The sequence below is a fragment of the Barbus barbus genome, assembly GCF_936440315.1.
Source record: "Barbus barbus genome assembly, chromosome: 17".
Classification (NCBI taxonomy): domain Eukaryota; kingdom Metazoa; phylum Chordata; class Actinopteri; order Cypriniformes; family Cyprinidae; genus Barbus; species Barbus barbus.
Genome location: NC_136745.1, coordinates 14,481,355 through 14,503,645, shown reverse-complemented (window position 1 = coordinate 14,503,645; position 22,291 = coordinate 14,481,355). Strand labels below are relative to the sequence as shown.

At 36.2% G+C, this 22,291-nt stretch overlaps 4 protein-coding genes across 7 annotated transcripts in view; 2 read left to right on the top strand and 2 right to left on the bottom strand.

Annotated features, from left to right (window-relative positions):
- Window positions 1-862: 862 nt before the first annotated feature.
- Window positions 863-6,875, bottom strand: LOC306883402 (FAS-associated factor 2-like). Its single transcript, XM_079438628.1, has 11 exons — window positions 6,791-6,875; window positions 5,857-5,925; window positions 5,628-5,762; window positions 5,283-5,359; window positions 5,045-5,183; window positions 4,806-4,891; window positions 4,624-4,715; window positions 4,316-4,493; window positions 3,962-4,133; window positions 3,033-3,176; window positions 863-2,777 (listed from the first exon to the last, which is right to left on the bottom strand). Exons 1-11 carry the CDS (start codon window positions 6,851-6,853, stop codon window positions 2,595-2,597), a joined length of 1,338 nt encoding a protein of 445 aa, XP_079294754.1. The 5' UTR covers window positions 6,854-6,875; the 3' UTR covers window positions 863-2,594.
- A 396-nt stretch (window positions 6,876-7,271) lies between these two features.
- LOC306883400 (HIG1 domain family member 2A-like) lies at window positions 7,272-11,031 on the top strand. Its single transcript, XM_079438620.1, has 2 exons — window positions 7,272-7,480; window positions 10,132-11,031. Exons 1-2 carry the CDS (start codon window positions 7,297-7,299, stop codon window positions 10,296-10,298), a joined length of 351 nt encoding a protein of 116 aa, XP_079294746.1. The 5' UTR covers window positions 7,272-7,296; the 3' UTR covers window positions 10,299-11,031.
- Window positions 11,032-18,551, bottom strand: LOC306883399 (clathrin light chain B-like). Of its 2 annotated transcripts, XM_079438618.1 has the most exons (6): window positions 18,123-18,551; window positions 16,643-16,692; window positions 16,396-16,513; window positions 15,608-15,719; window positions 13,597-13,650; window positions 11,032-12,672 (listed from the first exon to the last, which is right to left on the bottom strand). In XM_079438618.1, the coding sequence occupies exons 1-6, from the start codon at window positions 18,301-18,303 to the stop codon at window positions 12,501-12,503; spliced, it is 687 nt and encodes a 228-aa protein (XP_079294744.1). In that variant the 5' UTR covers window positions 18,304-18,551; the 3' UTR covers window positions 11,032-12,500. The 2 variants fall into 2 exon arrangements, with proteins under 2 accessions (XP_079294744.1, XP_079294745.1); XM_079438619.1 differs by lacking the exon at window positions 13,597-13,650.
- A 1,523-nt stretch (window positions 18,552-20,074) lies between these two features.
- The window catches only part of LOC306883397 (PDZ and LIM domain protein 7-like), a 42,045-nt gene continuing 39,828 nt past the window's right edge, over window positions 20,075-22,291 (top strand). The window contains exon 1 of one of the 3 annotated variants that reach the window (XM_079438613.1): window positions 20,075-20,236. In XM_079438613.1, coding sequence (XP_079294739.1) covers window positions 20,216-20,236 — 21 coding nt within the window. In that variant the 5' untranslated portion in view covers window positions 20,075-20,215. Of the gene's footprint in view, window positions 20,237-21,583; window positions 21,738-22,291 lie in introns of those variants that run through there. The other 2 variants (XM_079438615.1, XM_079438614.1) reach the window with 2 other exon arrangements.

The window sequence follows — 22,291 nt, the reverse complement described above, 5'->3', positions numbered from 1 at the left end:
CAATAAGCAGCTAAATACTTTAGGATTTGTGATTTGTTGATTGCTCCATAGACGCCACTGATTGTTTACCAATGATTTCTTGCTGTGGTGGGATAGTGGATTGTTTACTGTTCTATTCTCCTCCTGGCCTTTAGGGGTCAGTCATTGCCTGAACTCCAGACTACCCAGCCAACAACAGGGCCAGGGGCATGTGTTCTGTATTAGGAAGATATTTTGCTTTGGTACTTGCACATTTACAGTTACCTCATTTTTGCCATGTTTGTATTTGAAAAAAAAAAAAAAAACAATTAAAAAAAAAAAGAAATAAAAAAGCTAATATATATATTATATATAGGAAATGGTTCTTAATGCTATAATTTTTTCATTCCATTGGAATCATTGTTTGTAGCATTTAACATATAACTAGTTATAGTGTATTATAAATACATCTGTATACTGATTGAAATTTTTAAGATTTGTACTTTTTTTAAATGAAAGTTGCTAGTTCTGCTTTACTGAGTAGTGCAATCATATTTTTTTTAATTGTGGCTGATTGGAGAGGGTTGTTCACTAATAAATGTGTGATGTATACTCATACTACACCGACTAAAGTAATCACTGCTTTAAACGTATTGCACAATACAGATGTGTTGCAGTTCAGTTACTTGTCTGAAGGTTTCTGTCTCTCAAAAGAGTTAAAAGGTGAATCTCATAAAGAAGGTTCAGGTCATTTAATCAAAAGCAATAAACCTTGATCAGATTAGATGGCATATTGAATTTAATGTGGATGTAAACAAGGCTGTCTTTACAATGGCACATACTGTATACATCTTTCAGAATTGTTTTACTGAGTTCTTGTCTACTGATTTTTTTTTTTTAGTTTCATCATCTGAACCATCGTTACTTTGTTAAATAACAGGACAAACCATTGAACGCACTGCATTTGTCATTCATAGCCTCGTTTTCATTCCTGTCAAAACATTGAATATTGCACTACTCTGAGCAAGTTCTATAATATGTTTTGTATAAAAAATTACTCATAAAAATTTAGACCCAGGGATGCACAATATATTTCCACCATATCAGTTATAGGTCAATATCTGCCTCTTGTTGTTAAATTTGTTTTAGGAAGAAATTGGAAATTATTATTTTTTTTTTATGTCTGTTCCTAGTATGATCTAGGACAACCATAAATTACTGCGAAAAATGTTATTTGTGAGAGCAAAAAAATATTTATTTTGCTCCTTGGAAAAATTGTAACTTTAATCAAAGTTGCTTTGAAATGTGCAGTAAATGGTTTCAGATCACACACAACTCCCTGGAACATTACCAAAATAATAATTCAAATTCATTGGTTGTGTCTCTGTGTACGTTTTCTATAGCAGATTTCAAAATGAACATTCATACAATATTATCATGCATAATGTGGCCTAGATTCACCTCTATCATACAAAAAACATGTATATTTAAAAGTATAGATTTAAAATATCAACCATTTATTGGTCATAAAGATGTTACCATATTGGCTAGAATATCGATGCATCCCTATTTAGGATTTTTGTATTTTAAATATTTATCAATTCATATTCTCAATGTTCATTTCTATTATACAGTAATATAAGTCAACCAGTGTGGACATGATTTATTCATAACAATCAGAATAAAGGTAGTATAACATACTACCGTGGCATATAAATACATTTTTTCTCCATTCAAATAATGTGAAAGTCACGATGCAAAAAAAAAAAAAAAAAAAAAAAGATCTTAATTGGACTGTATTTTGATTTAGTGAAATGTGACCCTATCTTCTGACCAGCTTTATGAGATTCATACTAATATTTCAAACTCACATTCAAACAGACTTAATGCTGTAAAACAAGTTAATATGGGTTACTGCCTCTCCAATTACTTTATACAATTTTACAATGAATGTTTTAAGTCATTATTTAGCACCATATTTTTTCCACATACCTACAAAAATATTGAAATGGTCATGACTTCAGGTTTGTGCAGCAGGCTGCAATGTAAATGTTGATCAAGCTTGAACCAAAACATTGTTAGTCAAACCACAACAACATTTTAAAATGTTTAATTTAGAATTGGAAAATTACATCTTTACATGACCAGACCCATCAGATGGACGACAGGCGACATAGGCATCTATGTAATACCACAGGCACACTATGGGCAGACTTGCACTATACTCTATATAGACAAAGCCACATGGAAAAGCTGTGGCCTTTAGTTTTCTTGTTTGAATTCACTTGAACCGCAAGCAGCCCATCGGATCCTTTGCCGACAACCCTCTTTTGGTCGTTAGATGAGATACATTATATGGTCGACTTTGATTTGCATTAAAAAAAAGAAAAGAAATAGATAACTGCCGTGGCTTCCAGGCTTGTCCTTAAATATCTAGGTCATATATTTACAGGGCCGTTCACCTTGCACTCAGTTTACGGAACAAAACTTCACTGCAGGGAAGGATGGGTTATTTTTTTTTCTTTTTAAATTCGGTAAAAGGTTTATCTCAGTGACCCCTCGTCCAGGCCATCAAACAGAAGAACAAACTGGAGGGGAGGCGGGACTTGAGTGGTGAGCAGGGGGTTAGCTAAATGTCAATCGTCTGTGAGATCCTGCACAAAGAGGACTTCTGACCGGCTCAGACCAGCCTCCATCAGCGTGGGGGGATTGGGCCGCTCTTCCGTCGGCAGGCAAGGCAGGACCCGGCGTGGGAAATTCGTTACTATTTGGAATTTCTCAGGGGTCTCTTTCAATGAAAACAGGAAGTCGTGTATTACCTAAAAAGGGGCGAAATGACGTTTTAGACACTGGTTTTCAGTTCAAAAAGTTTTAATATTAGGTATCATGTAATACAATAAAAACTACGCCTTGTTCTTTTTCCCCAAACATTGTCATCAAAACCCTGAAAATAAAGTGTCTGCTGAGCCTGTTTTCTTATCTTTAACCACAGACACTGATATCATACTGTTATGGTACTCCACACTGCACAAACGAGAAAAAAAAAAAAAAGAAAGCAGATGAAGGGTGTTTACCGTCAATGGCTGGCTGAAGAGGAACCTCCGCTCCACGCGAGTATCGTTGGGCAATTTGAACACTATTTTGACACTGTCTGGGTCATCCAGGTGCGGCTCAGGAGGAAGACACTCAGACTTGCGCTCCTTCTCTTCTTCCAGTGTCTGTAATTACACAATCATTAGAAAGTCATTAAATGTGATTAGTCATAGCTACAGATGTCAGAAATTAGTCAACTGATGGGCATCATGAACAATTACTTGTTATATGCAAAGAAAGAGACTGAAGATTTTAAATTAGAGACAGTATATACTTTTTTTTTTTCACTGTCGTCAAATTTGTGATTTAATTTCAATTCAATTGTATTTTACTGTGATCAGTTACTTTAAAGATTTAAAGGGATAGTTCACCCAAAAATGAAAATTCTGTCATTAATTACTCACCCTCATGTCGTTCCAAACCTGTAAGACCTTTGTTCATCTTCGGAACACAAATTAAGATATTTTTGATGCTTTCCGTCCCATAGACAGCAAGGGTCCTTACACGATCAAGGCTCAGAAATGTAGCAAGGAGATCATTAAAATAATCTATGTAATCATGTTGCGCAAAAAAGTATACTCGTAGCTTCGTAAAGTTACGGTTGAACCACTGATGTCACGTGGTTTATTTTACTGATCTCCTTGCTACGTTTCTGAGCCTTGTGGTCTATGGAGGGTCAGAGAGCTCACGGAATGTATCAAAAATATCTTAATTTGTGTTCCGAAGATGAACAAAGGTCTGGTTTGGAACGACATGAGCGTGAGTAATTACTGACAGAATTTTCATTTTTGGGTGACCTATCCCTTTAACTACTTATATCTTGTAATTCAATGTCATTTAAACGACTGACAGCAATGGTAATTGTCAAATGTATTTCTAAATTAATTTTTCTTAACATAATGTCACTTACTCTTCGTCTCCTCTCTTCGGCAAGGATGCTCTGGCGCTCCTTCTCCTCTTCTTGACGTTTCTGCTCTTGTTCTTCTCTTTTCTTTCTGTCTTTTTCCTGGTCTGCACGTAGGGATGCCAGGTAAGCTTCATCTTGCTGCTGCCTCAGTACCTGCGTCTGATTCCTCTCCTCCCTGGAGTTGGATAGATAGATAGATAGATAGATAGAAGCAGAACCAAAACATCCTATAATTAATACTATCAATCAATTATAATAAATTATATATAAAATAGTTTATTTTTATGTTATAATTAAATGCCCTTCACACTTCAGGGTGAGTTTCAATTCTTCAGAAAGCAAACTACGTAATCTCACCTCTCTAGCCTTTCTGACATGAGATATGTCTGGTTTGCCTCCATGATGAAGGTCAGCTGGTTGATAAGATCCTCTGGCTGGATCAGCCCCTCCAGTCTCCCAACAACTGTCATTTTGCGGTCCTTCAGCATGATCATAGCCAGGAAGGGATAGGTGTTCTCACGCAGGGCCTGAGAGACTGAACACACAACATAAAGACAAGATAATCAGCTCAAACCACATCTTGTGAGATAATGACGACACCACAACAACATTCAGAAAGGGATTAATCAGAAACTAGGAAGTGAAGTTGATGTCAAACTAGTTACCTCTGTAACCCTCTGGCTTGCTGGTGGAACATGCCCAAAACAACATCCTTGCGTTAATGAAGGTCAGTACCTCTTCTGAACATAATGTGGTTCTGAGAAACAGACAAGAGCTCTGGTTATGAGATCAGAAGCTTGCCAGATGTGAATGTGTATATAGGAGAACATCCCAACTTAAAACCTACCTGCAGAACTCATCTGTATCCTGGTGATCATCTCCATGAAGATACACTAACAAGTAGCGAAGTTCTCGTTTGGCATCATTCAGAGCCTAGAAGAAAAAAAAAAAAGTTCAATAGATACACCTTAAGAACAATTTTTGATCAACTTAACACAAGAGGTTTCAGTCTTCAGGTGTCTGTCTGATGAATAGGTCAAATACATGAAAAGTTAAATGTACTTAATCTTTTCTATATTAACATACCTGACTATATGTTCCCTGGTAGACTACAGGATGCGATCGACCATATTTCTCCTCAAAACTATGAATAAAGGACATGACATCTCCAACAGGATCTGTGACACGACCCCTTGGATCCGGTCGAATGAATCTCAGGGCGAATCTAAAGAATTTGAGAGAAGAAAAAAACCTCAATACAAGTACTAGTTACTACTGTGGTGTGAAATAATACGAGTCTATATTATATTAAGTGCTTTAATACCTGAATATGTCCAGAAGTGTATAATACGTAAACCTGAAGGGAAGCATTATCAAGTAGTAACTCCAACCTAATAAGCCCTATAAAACAGAAAAAAAATATTTATATATGCAGTTTATTTCATATTTATAGAGGACCATGTTGCAATGTTTGTCATAGTGCCGCTTTATTTACTAGGGTATTACCCTAAACTGTCTGCATGTCATACCAGTTTGAAACCAGAACCTTTCCTTGGCATTTTCGTATTTACCACAGCTAGATATAAATGTGCTTGAAAACACCGAGTACAAAAAAATGAGCACTGTGAATGAAGGAAAAAACAGAACACATAACATAAAAACCTCTTACTCTAGGCTGTGGCCTTGAGACAATATAGCTATACACTCTGTGGTCTGTTGTGTTGACCTGTAACGGTCTGACGGGCGGCGGGTTGAAGACACTCGGAACTCCTTCTTGCTCATTTAGTCTGTCTTGTACTGCGGCCTGTAAAACGATTCCAATTAATTCCAATAATTATGATAAGGTTCCTAATACAAAAGAATGAAAGGATCAATTCATTTAGTTTACCAGCTCTCACCTCAATGTTCCAATTGTGTTGTTCTAATGTGCGCCGACATTGGTCCATTGACTCCAGGCCTGTCAGGTCCTGAATAAGGACAGATCTCACATTATTTGCAAACAAAAGAAACATGTTGAAATCTATTATCATAAGTTAAACAAAACAATATCCTGCTGCATGACATACGTTTATAAAATGTGTCAAGTTTTGCTAATGAATGAAACATTTGGGTGGCAGTGTGTTTATAAAATTCTTTATTAAATGAGTGTTTTCGAGATCAGTCATCATTCAAGAGCATTTATATATGCATTACTCTACGACTCAGGAGTAACGTTAGATGAGGAACAAGTAAACTTCTCCAATGATTGTTGCAACCAGTTTAAAACAAGACTTTAAACAAATCCCCTAAATGTACCAAGTATTGCCAGACTGGAGGCAGATTAGCACGGTCTTAAAACCTAGTACACTGTCCATCTAGTTGGCCTTTTACGTACTGTTCCAGACGACTAGTTCTCCCCCCTCTGGCCGTCAAAAAACCTAGAATGCTGCCTAACTAGAGAGCACTTTGGACATCATTGGCGCACTTTACTTTGACCAAATGTGCTGTCTAGGTAACTTACGCAGCTCTCTAGGTTTTCTGACCAATGTCTCGCTACCTAACTGACAGCTGCCATTTCAACTAAAACAAAAGACACTTGTATCCAGGAGAAAGTCTTTATATGGGCATAAACCAAAAGGATATTATTCAGATTAAATATGCATTCATTAGATAAACTGAAGCTGGTCTCGGTGGAGTAAAAACTAACGATCTTTACGGCAGTTAGCTCGCTGACTGGTCAGTGGTCATTTATACTTAAAGCAGCTGAGCTGGACACTGCGAACACTATTTTTCTGAAAATTGAGTCTATAAAAGATCCAATCAGTATGTGTTAACCAGGCATCTAGTTGTTACCTGAAACTGAAGGAGTTTTTCAGTTTGAGCCTGAGATAATTCCTGTTCTTCTGGCGCCGCCATCTTACCTCGCCGAGCCCTAACAAAACGCGATGACGTTTAAAGCGTGCTGACGTGACCAATACGTTAAACGTTGAACCAACGCTTGTTTCTTTGTTGCGCCGCCTGCTGCGCAGGAGTTGTGTGGCGCGCGTTTACCTTCATTTGTTTTTACAAAGAAAACTATTAATTTATAATATAAATTAACAATAAACAGTGTTCTTGTCATTTCAATTGAACATTAAGAGAAGCTAGTAACCACAGTTGATTAGATAGATTATATATGTTATACAATCATATTGCAGGTTAAAACACATGATCTATTGTGTTATTAGAAAAAAAAATAAAAATAAAATAAAAAGTATAAAATTAAAACATAAAGACCAGTTATGTCATGTGATGTACAGCTGGCGGAAATGCCCGGTTCTCTCTGTTTATTCCACTTCCTGTTAGCTGAAGATCTAAGTATGGCAACTGCAACGACCCCGGTTGGCCGAGATCAACCGATCAAAGCAGATCGTCCACCCGTCGTGTTTGATTTATCTCAGCATCCGGTTATCGAGGGATTCAACCCGCTGCCCAGAGCGAGGGAGGAGAATTTTAAAGACAAATTCATCAGAAAGACCAAAGAGAATCCGTTCGTCCCTATAGGTGAGTTACATAAAACAGTAAACAGTGACTTACACAAGTTGCAAAACATAATTATATGATTCTCCAAAATACAGCTTCATATGATTTTGGTTGCCAACGATTAAACGCCGTTGAAGATCAAATGCAGAGATTTTTTGAATAGACTTAATGTAGCAATGTCCTTGCATGGAAACCTCTTATGTCATGAATTTTAGATCAAGGTGATCATCTCGCAACATCTAGGACATGTTCCAGTTGAGAGTTTTGCACTGACAGAAGTTAAATGTGCAGAGTTTGACTTTCCTTAACCCCTGTCAAAGTAACACAGGTGCATCTCAGAAAATTAGAAGATGGTGAAAAAGTTCATTTTTTCTTGTAACTTATTTCAAAAAGTGAAACTTTCATATATTTTAGATTCATTACATGTAAAGTAAAACATTTCAAAGTTTTTTTGTTTTAATTTTGATGATTAGAGCTTACAGATCATGAAAGTCAAAAATCAGTCTCTCAAAATATTAGAATATTTTCTAAGATCAATCAAAAAAAGAATTTACAAAACAGAAAAGTTCAAGTTCTTTAAAGTATGTTCATTTATGCATTCAATACTTGGTCGGGGCTCCTTTAGCACAAACTCCAGCATCAGTGAGGAATGGCATGGAAGCAATCAGCCTGTGGCTCTGCTGAGGCACTATTGAGCCTTCAGCTCGTCTGTATTGTTGGATCGACTGTTTCTCATTTTTCTCTTGAAAATATCCCATAGATTCCATATGGGGTTCAGGTCAGGCATGTTGGCTGGCCAATCAAGCACAGTAATACCATGGTCAGAAAACCACTTGGAAGTGTTTTTGGCAGTGTGGGCAGGTGCTAAAGTCCCGCTGGAAAAGGAAATCAGCATCTCCATAAAGCTTGTCAGCAGATGGAAGCATAAAGTGCTCCAAAATACGGCTGCATTTCAAAGAACAAGAGATACCCAGAATTTATACTGCATGGATGGTCATTTATTGAAACTCAAATGTAAATATTCTAATATTTTGAGATACTGATTTTGACTTTCATGAGCTGTAAGCTCTAATCATCAAAATTAAAACAAAAAACTTTTGAAGTGTTTTACTTTACATGTAATTAATCTAAAATATATGAAAGTTTCACTTTTTGAAATAAGTTACAAGAATAAATGAACTTTTTCACCATATTCTAATTTTCTGAGATGCACCTGTATAGCAGTTGATACACTGAATTCCTTCCTCTGTGTTATGGAAGTGCTGCCGTGCACACATTCTTTGTTTTGTGTCAGAGCCAGAAAGAAAGGGGGGAACAAAAACAGAGAGTGTTTTTCAGAGGAACGGTGATTCAAACCAAACGCAGTAGAACGCTTTCTCTCTGTTATTTGTCTCTTTTGACAAGTTTGTTACAACAACAACAAAAACAAACATTCGTAAATTTGGATAGTTACCTTCTTGATAGCAAGTTAAAGTTTTCTAGTATTAACAATTACTGTTGTAACAATATTTTGTCAAAAATAAACTACTGTTCAAAGGATTGATTTATAGATTTTTTTATGTTTAAGTCTCTGATGCTCACATTTGATCAAAATATAGTAGAAAGAAAAATATTTTAAATATTATAAAATAAAATGTTAATTTTTTAATACATTTCAGAATGTAATTTATTCCTGTGATGGCAAAGCTGAATTTTCAGCAATCCTACCGTCACATGATATTTCAAAAATTTGGTGCTTAATAAACATTTATTATCAGTGTAGAAAAGAGTTCTGCTGCTTAATATTAATGATCATTTTTTGATGAATAGGTTTAAAAGGACAGCATTTACATGAAATAGAAATATATTTTTTACTGTCAGTTTAATGCATCATTAAAAAAAAATATTTTGAGGGGGAAAAAAACCCACCTTCCTGATCACAAACTTTTGAATGGTAGTGTTTGGGGTGGGTAGTAAGTGACATTAAATCACTTTCTTTTCTTTGCTTCCATTGGTCACTGGCTGAGAAAATTGGTAAGCATTACCGAGAATCCCAGGGCACAGTATATTTTCCACTGAACACACCCTTCTCTCCAGCTGTGAGGTTTGAATGTGACCTACACAGCTGTCCAGCTGGGCTTTACTCAACCAATGAAAACAGAAAAGACAGACGTTCCGCCAGAAGAAATAAACCTACATTTTAGTATTTTAACATATTTCATAGAAAGATTCCATCTGAGTAAACCACTTAATAATAAATGTGCATGTATGGTATGTATATATAATATGCATAATTCTTGTAATAGTTTAAGATAAGTAGAATAGCTGTAATTTTGTATTTTACGGGGAAGTCGTGGCCTAATGGTTAGAGAGTCGGACTCGTAATCCAAAGGTTGCAGGTTTGAGTCCCCGGCTGGCAGGGATTGTTGGTGGGGGGAGTGAATGTCCAGCGCTCTCTCCACCCTCAATACCCTTGAGCAAGGCACCGAACCCCCAACTGCTCCCCAGGCGCCGCAGCATAAATGGCTGCCCACTGCTCTGGGTGTGTGTTCACGGTGTGTGTGTGTTCACTGCTGTGTGTGTGCACGTTGGATGGGTTGAATGCAGAGCACAAATTCCGAGTATGGGTCACCATACTTGGCCGTATGTCACGTCACTTTCTTTCTCTTTCTGTATGTGGTCTTCCTTCTCAGGTTGTTTGGGAACAGCAGGAGCATTGATCTACGGCCTCAGCGCCTTCAGACGGGGCAAAACTCGACAGTCGCAGCTGCTAATGAGAGCCCGTATCTTCGCTCAAGGCTTCACCGTTGTTGCTATTATAGTGGGTGTAGCTGCCACAGCACTGAAGCCCAAGCAGTGAAGAGAAGACAGCAGACCCTGTTTGACCACACTGACAAGCGCCTTATATGGTCGATGGCTGAAATGTGATGTGAATATGGAATGAACTGAATATTAAATGCCAATTATTAGCTTTTTTTTTCTTTATAGATAAAGGCCCAGTGTAAGAACTCATTTGTAAACTTTATGCATATGCCACACATTTAAAGGGAAAAAAAATCTGTCATCATTTACTCACTATCAAGTTGTGCCAAACCTGTATGAGTTTCTTACCTTCTGTTATGCACAAACGATGATATTTCGAAGAATGTTGGTAACCAAACAGTTGACGATTGCCATTGACTAGTATGAAAAAAACAAAAGGAAGTCAGTGGCTACCTTCAACTGCTTGGTTACACACATTCTTCAAAATATCATCTTTTGTGCTTAACAGAAGAAAGAAACTCGTACAAGTTTGGCACAACTTGTAAATAAATAAGTAAATAATTATTTTCATGAGTTAAAGAGTCACAGAATTGTTTGGTTGACAGGCATAGTACCTGTTTTTCCATGTTGATGACCCTTGCTTGAAACATTGTATTGCTTTTCTTTTTACCTCAATTTTCTGTATGTATTTAGATGGACTACTTACGGTACTGTGTATTGTATGCAAAGAAAATGGTAATTCTTGATGTTAACGTAAATATCCAAGTGTTATAAATGTTAGTCTCATTTTGAGAAGTCACAATAAAGATTGTCTGAATGCATATGGTTTTAAATTAATTAGTTTTATTTAACGTGTTATTGAATACAGAATAATTATTGATGCCGATGCACACACACATTTTGGAAACAGGATAAGGGCTCAGAGATCTATAAAAGGGGGACTGAAAACCAATGTTAAATTACAAATGAATTTTCACTAGATTGTTGAATTAGAACCCACGTTTTAATTGAAGCAGAGTCAAAAACGTACAGAAGATTTCTTTGGTTATTAACCATCATTTGTTGTAATATGCAACTAAAGTTATCTTAAAAACCAACTAAAATTTAATTTTCAATAGAAAGAAGGTCTCCTAACTTAATCAAACAATCTGTAACATATATACATGTGCCATTAAGTAACAAGTAGTATTGCAGATTCAAAATCTGGTCTATAAAAAGCAGTATTGTTTTAATTCCAGCATGTTTATGTAAAAATACAACTGCCTGCATTAACTTACTGTGCTACGTTTTATATCTAGCGGTTTTGGCAGCTTTGAATGATGAAGGCCTACAGATAAACATTAAGTCTCACAGTGAGAAAAGGTTTAGGCACATGATTCATTGCTGTAGACTGAGGCCACAATTACAAACTGTACACTAGAAAAGCACATGGTTCAAACTTATTATTAGTCCCTTTTATATATAGTGACATAAAACAAAACATTAACTGCTATGTAAGCAGCACAGACATGTGCTTAATGTGCCATGATTTCTGTGCAGTGGTATATTAGCAAGTTAAATCTGAGCATTTCTCCTTCATCTGTACAAGATTTCTTCTATTTTAAGTATAATAGGAGCGTTTATGGGCAACATGCACATTGAATTAAAAACTGCACCCTTAACTAATAACTATTTGAATATTGAAAGTGGTAATGTGTATTATAATAAAACAAGAACCGTAGCAAGCTCAGAAATGTAACGTCCCTCTTGGAAGTGAACAGAAATAAAAACGCAGATAATGCCAAACCCAGATACTGATTACAACACAACATTCAACTTAGCAAGATAAATAAACGGTAAAAAATACTATATAGGGTGAGAGATGGTAACTAAACTGTGTTCATGTGTAGAATGTAACCAAACACTTCCATTTCCTGTGTAACAAGGCAATAAAGTCACTTAATGCTGTCCAATGGGCTCTGCAAATATTGTGACAATCACAAAAATAACTCGTAAGCTAACCAAAATACTTTTGGCAACATCTGCTACCTTTCATGTAGCTTGAGATTAGGGGAAAATTTGACTTGTTTTCAATGGATCGAGGCACACTTACAATATGTTCTTTAACATATGGAACAGCCAAAGTCTTTGCAAAACACCAGGGTACATAAATAGGAAGTTTAAATACAGTAAAGCATACACATTCAATGACCCTTTTTAAAAACATAAAAGCTTAAATCTGTTCAAATGTTCAGCCTCACTAAAATAAAGTGCAAGAGGGATCAGAAAGAAAACCTAGGAAATACAAGAGGGAGCTACGTTAGCGAACCAGAGGCGTCTGTTTTAGAGAAATAAGAACGGAGCGCATGCGAGAGACGTCTTTAGTCTGGCGGCTGGTTTTGGGGTTAAAGTCGCATAGACGGGCCACTTTCTCCCATTCTGTTCCAGGGCTGTCATCATCGCACTCCTTGAGGAAGTCCTCTTCTGACACTCTACATGGACGGATAGGAGAGAATCACAGATGCTTAGGTAAGAGCCATGTCACTTGTCATCATCTCAGACTTCAAATGAAATTAGAGATCGGCCAACATTATTTCTACATCCAGTAGTGATTATTTTCTGTCTTAACCATGTCTTGACACACCGATTGAAAATCACAGCCAATCAGAAGACATTTGATGTTAATATTTCATCTTTTTGGGTGGGCATATCTAACTGTTAAGAAAGAATGAAAGGTGGAAGTTATAGACCTGTTAATATGAAATTAACCATGGATATCGTTAAAAATGTTGGTGGAACAGATACCTCTACATTAAATGAGAAATAAAGCATTTATGTAATTACACTGTTCAAAACTTTGGGGTAAGTAAGATTATTATTTTTTTTTTTATATTGATACTTGGATGCACTAAATTGATCAAAAGTCAGAGTAAAGACATTTATAATGCTACAAAAAAAGATATTTTAAATAAATGCTGTTCTTTTGAACTTTCGACTCATCGAAGAATCCTGAAAGAAACATTTCTAAAAAAATATATATTAAGCAGCAACATTTTTTAACACTGATAATAAGAACAAATGTTTCTAAAGTACCAAATAAATCGGCATATTAGAATGATTTCTGAAGGATCATATCACACTGAAGACTGGAGTAATGGCTGTAGAAAATTCAGCTTTGCCAACACAGGAATAAACTACATTTTAAGATATATTTACATAGAAAACAGTTCTTTTAAATGTTAATAATATTTCACAATATTAGTGTTTTTAATGTATTTTTAATCAAATAAATGCAGGGAGACTTTTTCATTTAAAAAAATCTTACCGACCTCAAACTTTTGAATGGTTGTTTATGTGATGCAAGCGAGAAACTGAGTGCAATTATGTGCAATTTCACTGATTTGCATTAAACATACACAAAGCCTATGACATCAGAGTTGGGCTGTTTGTAGAAAGCCTTATCAGCGATCCTAATGCACAAACAGGCAGGACAGTAGAAGAGGAAAAGAAAAGAAGATAAATGAAAGAGAAAAATGGGAGCCGGAGAGTGAGAGAGAGGGACACATAAGAAGAAAGTCAGTCTCACACAAACTGCACATGAAAAGAAGTGTTAAACTACATCAGATACTTTTTCATGACACCAAGAAGACTGAAGATACAACACCTGCTGCCGATTACCATAGAAAATCAGTTTGATCATCCCCTCAGTACAAATTCTAAGTGCAGTACTGTAAATATGATTTTGTGCCTGAGGAAAAAGTCTACATTTTTTAAGAGCTTTTTAAGTGCATTGAACCTCTGCTATAAATACACACACACAGCACACTGTAATGTGAATAAAAGGGATGGAACACCCAATAAAAAATATTAATATTTGCAATATGACAAGTCAAAGTCTATGTGATTTCTATCAAGAATTAAAAGCATACAGACAGCATTTTAAACAGTTTTCTTTGTGCACATGAAAAACTACATTATAAACAGAGAGAATCAGATATCATGCAAATGTCTGCTGAGACATGCAAGAGGTGGCTGGCATTAGTTTCTCAGCAGTCAGACTCATAATGAATTCATTACATTTACTTATGAGTATGACAAAGATGAGACCTCATCTAAAACATACTATAAATGCATACTATAAACAATTTCATAAAACAAATATCTTAAAATCAGCTACAATTATACTAATGACAATAGGAAGCCTGTATTTTAGAGTTTGGCAAACCATTTTCTTAGACGTTCTCCATCACATGTCTTTTCTCGTATGGACTGATGGTTCACAACTGTCTGCAACCTAATTTTCTCTAACAAATACATGCAGCTCAATAAAGCCTGGATGTTAGGGTGCTTTCTCACCTGCCTCATTTAGTTCGGTTGAATCGCACCAGAGTTCGTTTTCCCTCTTGGTGCGGTTCGTTTGGGCAGGTGAGAAAGCAGCAATCGCACTCGGGTGCGCACCAAAAGCGGGCCAAACAAGCATACCGAGACCTGCTTGAAAAGGTGGTCTCGGTACGCTTTCAAACGAACCCTGGAGCGGTTCGTTTGTGGTGAGAAAGCAATCCGACCCAACGAACCAAGCGGTATCATAATTCATAACGGGGAATATGTTATATAAAAAGCAGCAGTCAGTGTCTTTTGTGTCTAGCAGTCAAGCGCTTTGAGTACCCAGAAAAGTCAAGTCACCTTTATTTATATAGCGCTTTTAACAATGTAAATTGTGTCAAAGCAACTGCACAATATCAAAAAAGGAAAATAGTGTGTCAATAATGTAAAATGAAAAGATAAAAAAAAAACCCTATATAAATGTAACAAATTATTATTTTGTGAATGCAAGTGAGAATTTGTGAGAAACTTTGATTTTGTTAGTGAGAATATTTGTTATTGCAGTTGAAAACCAAAGAGCACCTCTTCATATTAAAATGTTGTGTAATTAATTACTCTTCTCCGCGCATTACAAGAATGCTGTCCTGACGAAGCCTCTCGATTCCCTCTGGCTGTAACTGCATATATATATATATATATATATATATCACTTGCATTCACAGATATATATATGTGTATAATTATATTATCACTATATATATATATATATATATATATATATAGTGAAAATATAATTATATATAGATAGATCTATTAGAGAGGAATGAGCGTTTGCCAGGACAGCTATAAAGCCGCAGTAAGCCCGCGGAGCAAACTTGTCAATCCATCTTGATGAATGACGTAAACAAGTGAACTTTGACCAATAAGAGGACAGCTTTACTCACATGTGACTTGCATAAACACATTTTGGTACGCTTTGCAATGTTGCCATGTGAAAGCGAACCGCACCAAACAAAACAAAAATCAACATTGTATTTGGTCCGGACCAAAGCAAGTGAACTAACGGACTTTCCTGGTGTGAATACACCCTTAGAGTGAAAATACCTGTTGTTGGCTTTATTCTTCTCCATCTGTTCATTCTGGTGTACATGCCAGTCCTCTAGTTCCTTCTGGGCCTTTTCCCTCCACACAGCCTCAGCTGCTTTAGAGGCTGCATCTGCACATCAGAAAACATAAAAGTTCATACACAACACACAAATTGCTTGATTTTTTTAAGTAATAAACAATAAGCAAAATGTATCCTCATATTTGACACCACATTACGTTTGGCTTTTTTCATTTATGTCTTCAAAATTCGTATTTCTATTATAAATCAGCTATTTGAATAAAGGCGTTTAAACTGTTTTTCCATTGAAGTGTTCTTTTTCTCATTTGTAACTTTTTATGTTTTGCTAACAAAATGGTACATTCTGATGTCTATTACGTGGCTGCAGCATATCCTCAAGTGACTGTTTTCGATTACTGCTGCCACTGTAGAAGCACCATATTCATCGTTTCACAAAACAAGAATGGTTTATGAAGTGATTAGAATTCAACTGGCCAAGTGATCTAAACATGTCGGCCACCATAATAAGGGACCAGCATTTTGTGGAATAACCTGGATAATATTAAACGTATTTGTCAAAAGCACTATTAATTAATTGAAATAACGTTAAACCAGCTGTTAAGAGCCAAGGATTTCACCTGAGAAATTTCTCCCATCTAAAATTATGACATGCTAAATAATTGTCTTAATTGAACTTGGCAGTCTATCCAGTTTGTAACCCACAAACACAAAAAGCACAATTTCCTATTGAAGGTTATTTATAATTATACAGGAAATAATTCAGTACCTAATTCCTCCAGCCGAGCCTTTTGTTCCTCCCTCCATTTGCGCAGGCTTTCAGGTTCCTGTCTCTGCATGTCGACTTGGGCAATGGCTGAGTAGCTGTCAGTTGTGCCGTTGGTGTCCTAATGTTACAAATGATGTAACGTTAACAACGTCCGTTCCTGACTCAGTTGTCAATTGTGTTGTAGTACATAAAAACAAACAAGAACATTTAATACGACAAGATTTGTTGTTTTTCTAACCACACTCACTTGAAACATATCTCCGTTTACAGCAGTAGCTGGTGCGTCTTCAAAATCACCTGCACTCAAATAGCAGAAACAACATGAGTTTTAGCACTCGTTAGGCAACAGTTTCTACGCTACGTTGACTACAGAAACTATTACAAGCATCACTGGAATGCAGCACACCTTGTCGGACTGTGAGTACGTAAAGACCTCTCTCATAATTTCTGGATCTAGTCAGCAGGTGGGTGTTCACTTTTCAAAGCGGTTTACTTCAGCAACTTTGATTGTCAACTTTTGTTATACATAAATAGCCTGTACTAGTGCGCTTTTCCAGTTTGTTTGCTTGTCTTAACTTGACAGTGTGGCAGGTGTGACTTTAACTCCAGCATTAAAGCTGAAGATGTGATGTTAGACTACTGAAAAACCTGATTTGGTGGCATTAGATTGAAATTCACTTAACAACAATAAACTATCCAAATTAGAATCTTCATGGTTGTTGTCAATCATGATTAATCTCTCTCCACGACTGGTTAATTTTGATGATGATGACGATGAGTGTAGGTCACTTCCCACACAATTCATATTACAGCATCTTTGCTATATTTTTATTATTATAATGAGAAAGTGATAATGATTAATATTAACAAACAACAAATACAGTTGTTATTATTTTATAAACTTTTAATTGTTGTTATACATTTTGTTGAATTAATGTGCACTTTTGTACTAAAAAGTACTGTAGCAGTACCGCTGTACTTCCATATAATATAATATAATATGTGATCCAGGACCACAAAACCAGTCATAATGGTCAGTTTTTCTTAAATTGTGATTTATACATCATCTGAAAGCTGAATAAATAATATTTCCACTGGTGTATGGTTTATTAGGATATGACAGTATTTGGCTGAGATACAACTATTTGAAAATCTGGAATCTGAGGGTACAAAAATCACCTTTAAATTTGTCCTATAAAGTTGCCTATATTAATAATAAAAAATATTTTTATATATATTTATGTTAGGAAATTTACAAAATATCTTTATGGAACATGATTTTTACTTAATATCCTAATGATTTTTGGCATAAAAGAAAAATTTATCATTTTGACCCATACAGTGTATTGTTGGCTATTGCTACAAATATATCTGTGCTACTTATGACTGGTTTTGTGGACCAGGGTCACATATAATATAATATATATGTTTTGGACATGTATCACGGGATTCTTAAAAGTACTTTTAAATATCACGGTACAGTAAATTCCATACTGCCTCATTACATTTCTTAAGAGATTGTCAAAAACCATGGTACTTTTTTGGTAAGTGATGTGGCACTCATTTAGTACCATCGTATACCACGGTATTTACATTGTACTACTGGTACTTAGATGTAAGAAGGATATTGTAGTAAGATCTTACATTACGTTTAAAATCGTATAATCCTATAACAATATAATGGAAATCGTATACTTATAATATGAAGTGCAAGGCGACACGTTCACCTCCGAACGATGTGTAGGTGTTCGCGGACGGAGGTCCACCGTCCTCCAGAGCACCGAACCCGGCGCTGTCGTTCTCGATCACGGCGATCTCGTTCTGCTGCTGGGCCAGAAACGCCGCGGCCGGATCTTCTTCTGCATGAACTCCGTTGTCGGAGGCCGAAAAGCCAAAGTCGTCAGCCATGTTTAACAAAGTAACACCGGCTTCCGTATAGCTCCAGCTGTTTTGTTCTTCAAGCAAGTTAGGAGTGTTTTAAGGAAAAATAAACTTACATTAGTAGGTCAAACAGTGACAGATTTGTGCGTTGTAAAAGTATATAAAATATTTTTTTGGCAGCAGGTTGGCTATGAGTTGAATGACACGCAGCTCTTGTTGGGAGGGCTGGGAAAATTTCAGTAACAATAATGTTGAACGCACAGTAGATTTGTGGTGTTTTGTCTCCATCTACTGGAGACTGTATGAAATTCACACTTCAACCCTGAATCAAGATATTTGATATATAATGCCATAGACAGTTCATAATGTGATGTAATTACTTGTTTTCTTTTTTTTTCATCGTTAAAAGTGTTTATAGAAGCTACTGGTTATAAAAACAATATTCAAGCATATTTGGAAAACACTCCCAAATTGCAATGCTGAGCTGTCTGAGTTGCACAATTATAGTTATGTATGTTTTGACTTACTGAGACATTCTTAAGGAGCATGGAATATGGATGAATGCATTTTCTAATTCTAGCTAAAGTATCATGATCTTGAGATCTTGCCTCAGTGATCTCTTGTAAAATACTTGAAAATACAGTAAAATGCAATGGCACCGATCATTTCCCCAAATCATTTGAAATAGTGTAATATATTTATATAAATTGTAATAAATATATATAAACTGTATGGTGGCCAAAATGATTAGAACACTAGTATTTTCACCAGCTAAAAATGGTTTTAAGTCAGTTATTTCTATCTTTTGCTGTAGTGTGTCAAGAGAAAATATCAGTTTGCATTTCCAAACATTCTTTTGAATGAGATTTTGTTTTCACAAGGAGTCTGACGACAGCCAGTGCTCCACACAGAGATCTGATCTGATCATCATCCGCTCTGTCTGGAATGACATGAAGAAACAGAACAGACTAAATCCAAAAGAACTGTGTCAACGACGTCTCCAAGATGCTTCAAGAAACTTACCTGCAAAGCTACAGTACCGTTAAAAGTTTATAGTGTAAAAATGCTGTAAAATGTGGATTTTCTTAGATTTTCTTTATCAATTAACTTCTATTAACTAAATTAAATCAACATTTGGTGGATCATTGCATTTAAAGCAGCTTTTGCATAGTTTTTCAGGTAGCTTTGCAGGTAGGTTTCTTGAATCATCTTAGAGACAGTTCTTCTGTCTCACTTTGTTCTGTTTCTTCATATATATTTGGCTATGTAATTGCATTTAATTTAATTCCTTTGACTGAGATTCTTTATGTGAACTGGAAAAATATGAATGTCATTAATTTAGTTTTTTTCCTCCATATTAATCATGATTAAAATCTGGTCAAATCCAAGCCAAAATGATGAACTAATATGGTCATATATTGGATTCTTTTATCCAATTCTAAAGGATCAAGAAAGAATCTTTAAATATAATAATATACTAAAATCCTGTTAAAATATAAACAAACAAATGTATACATATGCGAATACATTAACACATTTAATTAGCTAACAAATTATTAATGCTAGAAATGAATAAATGGAAATAATTATTTCACTAAAAATACATATATGGCATAAATGACTGTAAAAAAAAAAAGACAAAAAAAAAAACATAACTGTGACAATGCATGAGTACTGCTTGCTGGAGGGTAGTAGACTCTCAATAAATTTATAATTGAATGCAAACATAGAACATATGCGAGTCTGGCCACGGGGGCGCGCCCACCGAGCCCGTGCGTCAGGCCTCCACGTGACGCATGACGTGTAATCCTACTAAAAGAGAACCCAACTGGGAAAACCTGCGGCTTCTGTGCGCGACTTGACGCCCGAGTCCAGAAAGTTGTGAAGTTTACTTGATATCTTTATAACAGCCCATCAGATCAGAAAACAGGAGGCTGCGATGTCTGCCGATCAGAAAGAGGTAAATGCGCTGCTTCCCAACTTCTTTTTGGATGTAACTTACCGGCAGCAACCGGGCTTTAAAAAGAGTGTATCACGTTTCTAGGTTACATAGACTCTCATATGAGAAGTACTGCAGAACCGGTTAAGATGGCAAACAAATGCATCAGTTTGAGCAGTGTCGATTTATGATTTAATTGAAATTGCTACGAACATGTTTAAAAATCGGCATGTTTAAAACTGCAATTGCATTTGAATGCATTGGCTAACGTTACTTTGTTTTGTTTTGTTTTTTTTTCCTAACAGGCAATTAGTAGTAGGCTACATTAGTTTACATTTTAATGTGGTTTTGCATCTAATATGGGTTCCCTTTTAATGAGCTAAAAATTATTTCTGTAGGAAATTGGGCTTTAGTTGTAAGTCATTATTACAGAGTTGAATGCAAGCTTATTGCAGATTGTGTAGTTGTCAGTTAGTTTCACTGATCAAAGGCATTGATCAGTGAAATCAGTGTCTTATTTCCTCATATTGAAGAAAAAAAATTACACATTATTGTAGTTAATGTATAGTTCATAGGTCGATACTGAGTTGCATGCAGTTTGCAAAGTACATGATTTATTCTTGCACTCACATAACCCCATTGACCGAAATGAGTTTAGACCTCTTGAACACTTGACTGTTTTATGCATAATTATGTGCTTTTTCAGCTTTATCAGTTCTTTTAAGCAAAACATTCTAATTCACCCTAGGGGATGGAATGTCAGACTTATGAATGAATGTTATTTTAAAAGTAATTTTTATGACAAAGGACTGTATTAAATTGGAGGTAGTTAGTGGAAAATTGAAATGCACCAGAAAAGAGACCTTTGAGAAAGTACAGTGCCCTCTCAATTACAGTTTTACCACAGGGTACAACAACAGCAGCCGTTTTGTGCTCTCAAATTGTATTCAGTATGAGAAAACCTGCTTTGTGTGGTAGGCTACGGTTTTGCCGTCTAAAACGTATGTTATTCGCGCAGTGAGAAAAGACCATTCAGAATGTGTAATGTCTTCTCAATTGCAGTTTTACCACAGGGCAAAACAGTGCTCTCTCAAATTGCTGTCACATACCCAACTGTGGGTGCAACCATGAAACGTATGTTATCCGGTTTGAGAGGAATGTTCATTTGGCTTCCCACCCATCCAACCTGTCTTCTGATGTCTTTTCTAGTAGTTTATGGGTTTAAATGATCCATCTAGAGCCAGAGAATCTGAGGTAGTAGATGTTTTCTCTTCCTTCACTCCCTCCCTCTCTTTCTCGGTCTCTCTTCCCCCTCTCCGTGACTCGTGGGTGTTGGGCTGAAATAGTTTGGTGTAGTTTTACATTCCTTATATAGCCTGTGGAGTAAGAGAGACGTGGAGCGAACCCATGTCACAAAGAAGGAGGGGAGGGAGTTGAGCTTTGCAGGCAGTGAGAAAGTCAGGCTGTCTCGCAGTGCCAGATTTCCACTTGGTTTTCTGCAGGTTTTGGCCCTTGGCATAAGGTATGTGTGCGGCACGCCACACTGTAACAGGTAAACTCCATGTGGGATAGGATAGTTTATGGAGTTTGGGGACTATAAGTCACCGGGAGGGGGGAAGTGTCATGATTTGGGGGTCTCAGCTTGTCCTTGGCTTTCAGTTTTATGTCATGTTACTATTTGCTCTTGTACCAACCTGTAACACAATCAACATAGTGATGCAATGATGTGCTGGAGGTGCCAGCGGTGGATTATTTTATTGTTTCAGAAATATAAAATGACTCATTATTCATTAGTTATTAAATTAATCTTCTGCCATCACACATGCAAATGCTTTATTCGAACAGCCACTGAGTGCTATGAATCTATGTTGAGCTTTTAAATAGTTCTGGGTTGTCATGATGTATTGCATTTTCACTTGCGGATTTGCTAGAGTGTAGATAATGTGCACTTTCATTGTGTATCACTGACCAGTAATTTGCAGTTCACCACGGAAATATATAGGTGCTTATTTCTGTCACCTACCTGATAATTCATTTAAATAAGCCGGTTCTGAAATGTCTCCACGAGCACTACAG

What these genes read in the sequence shown, in the direction of transcription:
- LOC306883402 (XM_079438628.1), bottom strand. Translation starts at nt 6,853, where the DNA reads ATGGCGGCGCCAGAAGAACAGGAATTATCTCAGGCTCAAACTGAAAAA. An exon ending in ATGTCAGAAAGGCTAGAGAG is followed by an intron (nt 4,134 to 4,315) that starts GTGAGATTACGT and finishes ATCCAACTCCAG; the next exon opens with GGAGGAGAGGAATCAGACGC. An exon ending in CCGAAGAGAGGAGACGAAGA is followed by an intron (nt 3,177 to 3,961) that starts GTAAGTGACATT and finishes GTGTAATTACAG; the next exon opens with ACACTGGAAGAAGAGAAGGA.
- LOC306883400 (XM_079438620.1), top strand. Translation starts at nt 7,297, where the DNA reads ATGGCAACTGCAACGACCCCGGTTGGCCGAGATCAACCGATCAAAGCA. An exon ending in GAATCCGTTCGTCCCTATAG is followed by an intron (nt 7,481 to 10,131) that starts GTGAGTTACATA and finishes CTTCCTTCTCAG; the next exon opens with GTTGTTTGGGAACAGCAGGA.
- LOC306883399 (XM_079438618.1), bottom strand. Translation starts at nt 18,303, where the DNA reads ATGGCTGACGACTTTGGCTTTTCGGCCTCCGACAACGGAGTTCATGCA. An exon ending in TAAACGGAGATATGTTTCAA is followed by an intron (nt 16,514 to 16,642) that starts GTGAGTGTGGTT and finishes TTGTAACATTAG; the next exon opens with GACACCAACGGCACAACTGA. An exon ending in TCTGATGTCATAGGCTTTGT is followed by an intron (nt 12,673 to 13,596) that starts GTATGTTTAATG and finishes CCGTCCATGTAG; the next exon opens with AGTGTCAGAAGAGGACTTCC.